At 33.6% G+C, this 10,940-nt stretch overlaps 2 protein-coding genes across 2 annotated transcripts; one reads left to right on the top strand and one right to left on the bottom strand.

The window, feature by feature from the left end:
* The first annotated feature begins 1,675 nt into the window (after positions 1–1,675).
* Positions 1,676–3,723, top strand: LOC145100310 (xyloglucan endotransglucosylase protein 6-like). The gene is made up of 4 exons (XM_079037629.1): positions 1,676–1,884; positions 1,989–2,089; positions 2,528–2,721; positions 2,987–3,723. The coding sequence occupies exons 1-4, from the start codon at positions 1,722–1,724 to the stop codon at positions 3,399–3,401; spliced, it is 873 nt and encodes a 290-aa protein (XP_078893755.1). The 5' UTR covers positions 1,676–1,721; the 3' UTR covers positions 3,402–3,723.
* Positions 3,724–4,893: 1,170 nt separating this feature from the next.
* Positions 4,894–5,569, bottom strand: LOC145098733 (uncharacterized). Its single transcript, XM_079036343.1, has 2 exons — positions 5,421–5,569; positions 4,894–5,308 (listed from the first exon to the last, which is right to left on the bottom strand). The coding sequence occupies exons 1-2, from the start codon at positions 5,567–5,569 to the stop codon at positions 4,894–4,896; spliced, it is 564 nt and encodes a 187-aa protein (XP_078892469.1).
* Between the last annotated feature and the right edge of the window lie 5,371 nt (positions 5,570–10,940).

Genomic DNA, 10,940 nt, shown 5'->3' with positions numbered 1-10,940 from the left:
CATGATGTTTAAAATGGATACATAAGAAAAGCGGACGACCCTTTTGATTGTGATAATTTGCTACGATATTATCAAACGGGAGAAACTATTAGGGTAAGTATTTGGGGTATTTGTTGGTAATGAAATTGTTGGGGTTGGTGTAGGTGTTGTGGTCGGTAAACTACGGATTCAAATGAAAAACATTCGCAATCCCTTAGCTTCTTGAACAACTTCCACACGATTTATTTCGGCCGAATCTTGGATTAAAATTGGTAGAAAGGTTGTTTGGATTTATTTTGGTGGTAAAAATATATACTTTTTATGAATTGAATAGTAAAAAATATATTATTGTGTGAAATAAAGTATGTATAGTATGGTAATTTTAGTGGTTGTTTAAAGGAAAAATAATAATTAATTTAAGAAAGAACCACCGTTGGAAAGAAACAAAAAACGGAAAGCATATTGTAAGTGTATGTCGCACGAGTTTGGGCACTGTACCACCTTGTTCACTCACAACCATGTTTCCACCTAAAGACCCTGCAGTGTGCAGGGTACCTACTCCCACTGGTCTAGAACTGCACAGTGTGGAAGTATTTTTGCCGGCGGCATTGTACATAGTTTTCATAGAAAATGTATGTTCAGTGTAGGAGGTTTAAAACCGTTAAGGCTAAAGGGTGTGGTGTCAGCATTGTCACACCCCACCTCCGCATTCTTTGTCTCCACCTCAGCTTTTACCACTATCATTGCCACACACACATACACACACAATGAGAGAGAGTAAATTTTTTGCCCAGCACAACGAAACCACACCCAAAACTGCAGGGTAGACGCGGTGTTCCTCTCACACCTGCCACCGTGGCAAAGGGAGATCAAACCGCACCCAAAATCTTTGGCCTAAAAGGTTTAAAATAAAGAGAAAGTTAATAAAATAACCAAAAGTTAGGAGGTGTTTTCAGTAAATAACACAAAAATTTTGAGTTTTAGAAAATGACCACGAGATCTATAGAGAAGGCTCTACGGATCCTTTTAATCCTTTGAGGAACGACGCACAGTACTACGGAAATAACATGGCACCACTAAAAGAAAAAAATTGTTCGAAGCTCTAATGGTTCCGCAGAGGTGGCTCTGCGGATCCATTGTACAACTCCGTGGATCTATAATATCTCTGAGGAACGAGGTTGATTTTGGATATTTTGCGATTTACCCTGCTTTCGATAGTTCCTCAGAGGATTATAGCGATTTGCAGAAGTGTACGATTGATCCGCAAGCCATTTTTACGGAACCATTAGAGTCCTGATTTTTTTTGTCTTTTAGTGGTGTCATGTTATTTCCACAGCATTGTGTGTCGTTCCTTAAAGGATTAAAATGATCCACAATCATTTTGCAAAACGCAAAATTTCATGGTTATTTGATGAAAACACCCCCTAACTTTTGGTTCTTTCATAAATTTTCTGTAAAACCAAAGGTAGTACAACTGTATATGTACACGTGCACTCTATAATTAGCTTAGATCTGCAGTAGTCTTTTAGAAAACTGACCTACTCCCACTGTATCCCCACCTTCCCTGGACCCACTGACATACAGCCAACTCAGCATTATTTTCTCCGTTGTGGACCCGATACCTTCTGACGTAGCAACTCACTTCGCTATAAAATGTTAAAAACCACAACATCCCATTCCCACTTCAATTTCCACTCGTCTTCTTTTTGAGAGCATATCAAGAGGTTTACCTCTCTAGAATCATGGTCTTTTCTGTTCTCTTTATACTTATACTTTCACTATGTGTACTGTGTGTTTCTGTGAGTTCAGCTGCTAGATTCAATGAGTTGTTTCATCCCTACTGGGCTCCTGATCATTTCACCATTTATGGTCAAACAGTCAACATGAAGCTTGACAAGTTATCTGGTAAAACTTTCACTCAAATGCGTGTTGTTTTTTCATCAAGAACCGGTTTTTAATTATGGGTTTTTAATAGTAAGATGATATTTGATCCCATCTTCATGTTTTAGGTGCTGGGTTTTCTTCTAAAAGTAAATACATGTTTGGAAAAGTCAACATTCAGATCAAGCTTGTTGAGGGTGATTCTGCTGGCACTGTTACTGCTTTTTACGTATGACCCTTTTCATTAAAACCTGCAAAATAGATTAGTTGACAAGCCAACAAAATTTTAAGTTATACTATAACTAATCAGGATTAAATATGAATATATAAAATAAATTTTGAGTTATATAAATAATCAGGATTAAAAATATGTGCTTGTATTTTATTTGATTTTTCATTAAAACTTAGTATTTAGATCATATTGTATAAGTAGCTTTTTTAAAATACAGTATTATAACAAAACAAGTAAAGATATTTTGAAACACATTACTATTGTCTACGGTTAATTCTTTAATGACAAAATCTTTTAATGTTACTTATTTTCATTGTTGGGTACAAAAACATAACAAAAACTGTCAATAATCTCTTTTTTTTTTTTTGTTTGGAATTTGAATTTTTTTTTTTTTTTTTTTTTTTTTTTTTTTTTTTTTTTGTGATTCTTGATCAGATGTCATCAGATGGTCCAAAACACCACGAGTTTGATTTTGAGTTTCTGGGGAATACCACAGGGGAACCTTACCTAGTGCAGACAAATGTATATGTGAATGGGGTAGGAAATAGAGAACAAAGATTGAAACTTTGGTTTGACCCAACCAAAGACTTCCACTCTTATTCTATCCTGTGGAACCGCAATCAAGTTGTGTAAGCTCCGATTCTCTTCAAAATGCACATGTCATTTTTGCACACATTTGACATCAAAACCAAAAGCACATAAATTAATTACAAACCATTCTAATTGTTACATCGTTGGTATTAAAATGTATAAGTCTTTAACGCGCTATAATTAATTATCTTCAACGTTATCTTTGGTTAATACCAAAAAAAATCATGGATATTGAAACCAGAAATTAAGTATACGTTTTAATGTTATTATTCTGATATGGATATTCTTGCTATTCGAATATAGTTTTATGGTTGATGAGACACCTATAAGAGTGCACACCAATTTGGAGCACAAGGGAATACCGTTCCCTAAAGACCAAGCTATGGCGGTGTATAGTTCGATATGGAATGCTGATGATTGGGCTACACAAGGGGGTCGAGTCAAAACTGATTGGACTCATGGTCCTTTCGTTGCATCTTATCGTGGGTTTGAAATCGACGGTTGTGAGTGTCAGACTACAACGGTGGATAGCTATAACATGAGGCGGTGCTCTAGCGGCGATGGGTGGTGGGACCGTCCGACATTGTCTGGATTGAACTTGCATCAAACCCATGAACTCATGTGGGTGCGAGCCAATCATATGATTTATGATTATTGCACTGACACTGCTAGGTTTCCTAAGGTTCCGATTGAATGTGAACATCATCGCCACCATTAGGTTGTGATTGAGTGGTGTTGTTGTATGCTTTATAGTGAAAAAAAAAAGACCCCAACGAAACAACACGAACCATATGTTACATATTTTGAGTTTGGACACCATATCTTGATGCTTGATTGCTGCAAAAAGAATTTTATGTCGTAAGTTTATGTATGATTCTACCTTAGATGTTTTATATGCAATGTTTAGTGCAGCTGTTTTTTGTGTTGGGAATTTCAAGTTCGGGTTGTAATCAGTATGGATTTATCTTTATTGTGAAAAAATTTCCAAGTTGAAATTAATATCGGATCAGGTGAAAATGCTCCGAAACGTTTTTTTTGGATGACAATGTGTTGCTGTTACTCCAAATTTTTTCTGAAAGTTGTGCATTTGTCTGTGATACATTATAGTAGTACTTATTTTTTGAAACCTTTTTCTGGTTTCGGCTGCATTTACAAGTTTGGAGTTTACTAAATGGTGGAGGGTCGGATTTTCATTACTTTCCCTATATAAAATTTCTTTATACCATTCAATGGTTCCTTATAATCGATTTCCTGACCTTCTCTGATCTTTATACTTGCCTTTAACCTTATTGATTTTCTTTTGGACTTCTAAGAACATAAGGTGTGGGCAACTAGTCATAACATCATTTTGATGTCACCTCACATGTTACATCACTAATGGTGTTATTACACCAAGTGGGAAAATGGTCACCATATTGTATCTTGTTATAACACCAACTTTTTTTCATTTTATAATTTATTTTTTATTTATTTTTTCGATTTTTTTTAATTTAGACAAATATTTTTTAAATATAACATAATAAATAAAACATAATGTTTAAAAATTATAAATAACATACAATAAAAACATTTTTTAAAGATTAAAATTAACATAGAAATTAAATTACACATAACATCCAAACTATAAAAAAAAAAAAAAAAAACATTGCTATTCGTTATCGTTATTGTTACCATAGAAGATATAATCCGTCAAGTCCTCTCGAAGTTGTCTGTGTTTATTTGCGTCCTGAATGTCAACAACTCGATGCAAATACTCTGTTGTTCATGGTTGAAACTGAACGTGTCTGAGCTTCATTGGGATATAGTGTGCTATATTTCGCCCTTTATCTTCTACTACTATGTTATGCATTATGATACATGCATACATGATATATCATAGAGTTTCTAAATCCAATGGTCGTGCTGCATGTTCAACTATATGCCACTTCGCCTTCAGCACTCCAAAAACACCTTCGACATCCTTACGTGCTCCTTCTTGTCTTCTCTTAAAATTTTTGTCTCGTTCTTCAACCGGATGGCGGAATGCCTTCACGAATGTAAAATACTGAGGATATATACCATCTGTAAGGTAATATCTATATTTGTATTCGTTTCCATTCACTGCGAAAGGAGCATCCGGGGCCTTTCCATTCAAAAGATCGTCGAATATTGGTGACTGATCAAGAACGTTGACGTCGTTGTTGAAACCCGCAACCCCAAAAAAATGCATGTCAAATCCATAAATCTTGAGAAGCAACAACCTCTAAAACCAATGAAGGTGATCCATGATGACCACTTGCGTATTGCCCTTTCCATGCTACCGAACAATTTTTCCATTTCCAGTGTGTGCAATCAATGCTTCCGATCATTCCGGGAAACCCATGGCGTTCTTCATGCGCCACATACAATTCTTGCAAATCATGCAACGAAGGTTTCCGCAAATACACGTCTCCAAATGTTTCAACAACACCCCTTGACAATGTATATAAACTCTCCCTTGCGGTTCTTTCGGACATTCTCATATAGTCGTTCATGGTGTCGGGTGACTCCCCCATAGCCATCAAACGAATGGCCGCAACACACTTCTGCAATGTTGTAAACCCTCGTCTACCTCTAGCATCATATCTTAATTGAAAAAATTCATACCTAAACATAAATTAACTACAGTTTAAAAATATATTGCATATGTTGTAAAATCAAAGAAACATGTACTAGATTTTTATTTATTTTGTATAAAAGTATAGTAAAGAAGCAATACCGGCTTTCCAAGGCGTTGGCGATCCGTAGGAACACATTCCTACTCAAACGAAATCTTATTTTGATGTCCTTCGACCCGTACACACAATTATCCGCAAAGTAATCACGATATAGATGTTCATGTCCTTCCTTGTGATTTCTGTTTAACATCGCACGTCTTGTTATTAACGGGGCTGGGTCTGGTTGTAGCAGGTCGGTAGTGTCATAATGATACATCATCCTGAAGAAAATATTGTCATTTTAATCATCGGACGAGTTAAAAGGGTCCATATATTTTTTTTGAAGATAACTGAAAGTATGTAGAGAGGAGAAGAGAAATTGTGTGAAATTTTTTATAAAATGGTAGGTATTTATAGGGTAAATGTTTTTTTAATAGTTAATTTTTTTTATACCGTTGCCATTTAAACATTTGAAAGCGTTTAAATTTTGTGTGTTTCATCCAGTCGCGACGCCAACGAACTTCAATCTCGACGAGCAAAAACGAGTAGGGGGTGGTGTTCCCCCCGTCACGACGCCGTTAAGGCGTGCCACCTCACCCAGTTGCTTCTCGTTCTGGCCCATACCGCATCGTCTAAGCCTAAATCGATTTCTTACCATACAAATGTTTTCCATAAATTGATTTTCTTCTAATCCTTCTACATGTTATATAATGAAATTTTATCGTGACTACTATCAAATAGATCTTCCATTATTAGATCATGACATCAACTTTGTTTTTTCTTTTGCAAATGAAGATAAAATATATTTTGGCTCATAATGACTATTATGATATGTTGGATTCTTGTGGAAAAGAGACATGTTTGGAATCATTTACTGTCCATGTGATTTCATTGTAGATTGTACTCTTTTGGAGTTTTAGACTATTATCATTTATGCTGTCGATTTTTAGAGATTTGAGAGTGTTGGGATCTCAACACTCCCAAAGCTGAAAGACTTTAAACTTCAACAACAAAAAGGAAATTGGTCTGAAGCTCTAAAATAGTTCAATCCATAATAAATTCATATATGTTGCGAATGATTCCAAACATTCCTCTATTCCAAAAGAATCCAATGCATCATCATAATCATTTTGAGCCAAAATATATCTCACCTTTAGTTTCCAAAAATAAAACGTAGTGTCACGATCTAACAATGGAAAATTATACTTGATTAGCCATGTGAAAAATCAATTATAACATTGTAGAAGGTTTTGAAGAAAATCGATTATATAAACATGCTTATGGGATAAAAAAATAGCTTACGAATTATAAAAGTCCAAGGTGTAAAGTCAATTATAAAGAATGCAATATATTATAGGGAAAAAGAGAAAGTCAATTAGGTAGAACCTTATGAAGGGTATAAGATATCCGATCAAGTAGAAGCATGCTAGGGTTTGGGAATAAGTTGACTAAAAAATAACCTTATGAAAGGTGTAAGAAAAATCGATTTGTTGGAAATGTATGACAACTTTTGGAATCTTGAAACTATGACTATAATACCACTTTTTATAAAAATATCAACATAGAACAACCACAATTGAACACCACAATATAAAGTGAAAACCTTAAAATGGGAAAAAACACTATGAAAAACACTTCTTATTAACATGATTAAACCTTAATAGAAATGCGTACAAGAAGCTTGAAACATTTGTTGCATAGAAGGAGAAGAAAATGTTTAGATAATGAATACAAATACATCATAATGGGTTTATTTATGGTTTGACTTGACAACCAAGTAATCATACTAATAATAGAGAAAATTTAGCCCCCAATGTGCAATAGTTGTTTGAGAAAAAAAAATGTTTGTAAGGAAAATAAATTTAAGAGCTACACAACATTTCAGGAAAAAGTTGTGTTAGTTTCAACAAAATATTTCCATGAAAAGTAAGGTTTACTAGCATTATCTATAAACTCAACCTTGAGACTAAAGCATTATTAAGCAATATAAATCGTCAACCTTCAATGGGAAGCAAAATAAATAAATAATGACAAAAGTCTCCAAGAAGTTAAACTTGCATACCAATCTTGGATGTAGAAGTTGTCTTTGTCTAAACCAAATCGTTGAATGTCGCCACTTTAGATTGGTCATGTTGAACCATAGGGATGTTGCAAAAATCCATATTTAGAATAACTTGTCATTATAGTGTCGCGGACATAGTAAAGACCTTTAGTTTTCCTCGAATCAAATTTAATTACACATCATGAACCTTTTTTGGCCGCCAAAACGCCACCTCCATTTGGTAACTTGTAACCCTTGTTATCAAAGACGCTTAAGGAGACGAGTTTCACTTCATCATAGTAATATCTTGAAACGGAGAGTGTCAAAACCTTCAATTTTGCATTAGGAACCATCAAAACTAGGAATTTATTTAACATCACGAATTAATTCTAAAGTATTAAACTAATCTTTGTGAGAACACATGTACTAACTGCAAGTTAAATCAAGAACCCATTTATATTTGACACCTCCAAAACAAGATTATGACCTTTTCTATTGGAATTGTGATAACTAGCATAGTTTGTATAATCATCATCACCCTTTAATTTATTTGAGTCTTTCCTCTTTTCTTTCTTCTTCAACTTATAAAAATCATAAATTAACTATATTTCTTGCAATACCTGCAATAATTGTCGTTATCTGGTGACTTCGGATCATTAAAAATCATTTGTTTCAACTTTTCCTTGAAGTACAAGATTCATAAAATTAATTCAAAGTAAGAGAATCATATCACATGTATTCGAATCTGAATTGGGTAGAGAACATAAAATGATTAATCCAGGGTCTTCCTCATCATGCTTGATTTTTAACTTAGACAGATCAGAAACAATCTCTATGAAGTCAAATATGTTGGTAATCAAGTTTCTGCCTTCTTGAAGTTTCTTTGACAACTTCTCTCTAAATGCATCTTGATTATGAAATCATTATTTATACAAACATATTCAAGCTTTAACCAAATAGTAGCTGCAGACTTTTCTTTTAGCACTTCTTAAAGAATGTTGTTGCATTAGTTAGCCGAATTTATGCAAGAGTTATGGTCCTTCTTTAAGTCATCAGTAGCCTTAAGTAGCTTGACAATATGTTTACTTGGTTTCCAAGTTTACTAATTCTATGACATTATTTCCTTTTATTTAGGAGCTTTAGCATCTTTAGTTTTTTTTTTTACAAAACTATAAATAAATCCTTTTAGTGTTAGTTTTAGTTATTCCACTCTTTTCTCGTCTCTTTACGTTATTAAATTCTACCTTGTAAACCTTTTGTCTCAGCTTCATTAATATACAAAGTTGTGCCTTGTAATTTTTTCCCACGCTGGTTTCCATGTATATTATGTGTTATTTGTAATTTTTTTATTTCTATAATGTGTCAATTTAGACAAATATCCACCTTTAGCCTATCATTTTAGGTATCATTCATTTAGAAGAAGAATGGAGTTAATTTCTTCCTATAAAAAATTTCTTTTAAGTTTCGGTTTTTATTATCAACTTTACATACCCACTCTACAAGAAATCTCATTTTGTGAACCCTCCATTTCCTCTCTTCACTCCCAACTTATTTTAATTTTTGGGTTATTGTCATAAAAGTCCTGAAGTTCAACCTTCATTTTGCAATTTATCCTAACATTTTATTTGTTACTTTTTAACCATTAGTTCTTAAACTTTTAATTTATGGAAATCTCCATTAAAGTCTCATTATTTTAACATAATTTACAAAAAAAGTCATAAACTAAAATCTGTTAATGGAAAAGCATGAATTACCGGAAAAAAGTACGATTTGACCATTTTTTTGGTTTACCGGTTGCATTGCTGTTTTGCTTAAGGATTATTACCATATTCGTTTTAAACCTATAAAATACGAATTTTATTGTTTCTTAAAGGATATCCTTGCCAAAACACAAGATAATTACCAATTGATTAGATAATAACTTCCTTATATGATAAAGATTGGATTATTTGTATTAATTGGGTAACTTATTTTGCAAGAAATTGAAATTAGGTCAAATATAGATAATAATGAAATTAATTGTTTAATTTATATTATTTGTTATTTGATCATTGTGTTATGAAAAGTTTCAATTTTCCCCTTTAGGTTTTATAATTTAAATTTTAACTCAAAAGTTTAGTTTTGAAATTTAAATAGTTGAAACCCTTATGTTTTGAAATGTTTCAAAACTTGCCCTCAAGTTTTGGAATTTAAATTTTGATTAAAAGTTTATTTTTGATGTATATTTAGATTCTAAACCCTAATGTTTTGAAATGTTTCAAAACTTGCCCTCAAGTTTTGGAATTTAAAAGTTAATTAAAAGGTTTAATTTAGGAATGTTAAATTCTAAAACCCTAGTATTGTTTTGAAAAATTCATATCACACCCTTATGGTTTTATTAATTAATTAAGATGTATAATTAAAAGAGGTTTAATAAATCCATAAAAGTTTTGGTTTAAATTTAATTGAATTAAAAGTATAATCGTTAAATTTGACCACCTAGTATTTTAAAAGTGTAAAATACACCCTATACTATATATAACATTAAAAGTCTAACATTATATATATGTATGAGTAAAAGTCAGTCTTACCGTTAGTAGGCCTCATTCACGAAGCTGGTCTATAAGGGGTGTTTAAGGAAATTGCCTATAAAATGACGATTGAATGCGTATCCACTCTTACCCATCGCACTCTTGACTAGTGGACGGTCGTTAGCCGAACAAGTAGGATAGGACAAAACCTTCCATTATAAGTATAATGAAGTACAAAAGTAACTAAATGTTTTACAAATTCCCAATCTTAGTTACTTAGGCAAAAGTGAATTGATGCAATTCCATGAAATTACACTTTGTGCCCTTGCGAAGACGTTAGTGGAGCGTGTGTGGTTTACCGGCACACTAAATGGTTCTAAGCAAAGGTAGCAACGGGTGACTCAATGTTTGTCATAGTTCGGTGGAGCGTATGTGGTTTACCGGCACATCGAATAGATGACTGTAACATGTGAGGGCACCATGTAAGTTTGCATGGTTATTCACACCCGCTTTGTGATCTTGGGCATCCCAATCACAAACAAGAGGGGCATATCGAGATTTAAACATGCCATTGGAATGTTCAATGAATCTCAAAGGATCTAGGAGTTTTCATAGATTTAAAACTTAAATTTCTTTTTCGTTTTTCGTGGTGGAAATTAGTGAATCGTGATTCACTTATCTTCAAATATTCTGCAACTAGATTACGGCATCCCTTTTCTAGGTTGTAGCGTATTGTGTTGGGTCCTAGCCTTAGTATCTCATTTGGGTGATTTACTAAGGACTCAATCAATCAACTAACTTGAATTTGTTTTCTCCCGTTTTGTAGATATCAAAGTACGGCAACTATGGTCTTCCCAAATCCCGTGGAACAAGCTTTCCACATGAAGATGATATTCCACGATTCGATCGAGGAACAAGAAATCATGCTTCACTTCCTCCACCTCCTCCAATTATTCTCCCTAACCCACAAGTTCGAAGGCTTGAAAAGTTCATGCTCACTCAAGCCCTTTTGGCAAGTAAACATGAAGAGG

The sequence above is a fragment of the Lactuca serriola genome, chromosome 4, assembly GCF_051521515.1.
Source record: "Lactuca serriola cultivar US96UC23 chromosome 4, Lser_US96UC23_V15, whole genome shotgun sequence".
Taxonomy (NCBI): domain Eukaryota; kingdom Viridiplantae; phylum Streptophyta; class Magnoliopsida; order Asterales; family Asteraceae; genus Lactuca; species Lactuca serriola.
This window is presented reverse-complemented; position numbering and strand designations above follow the sequence as displayed.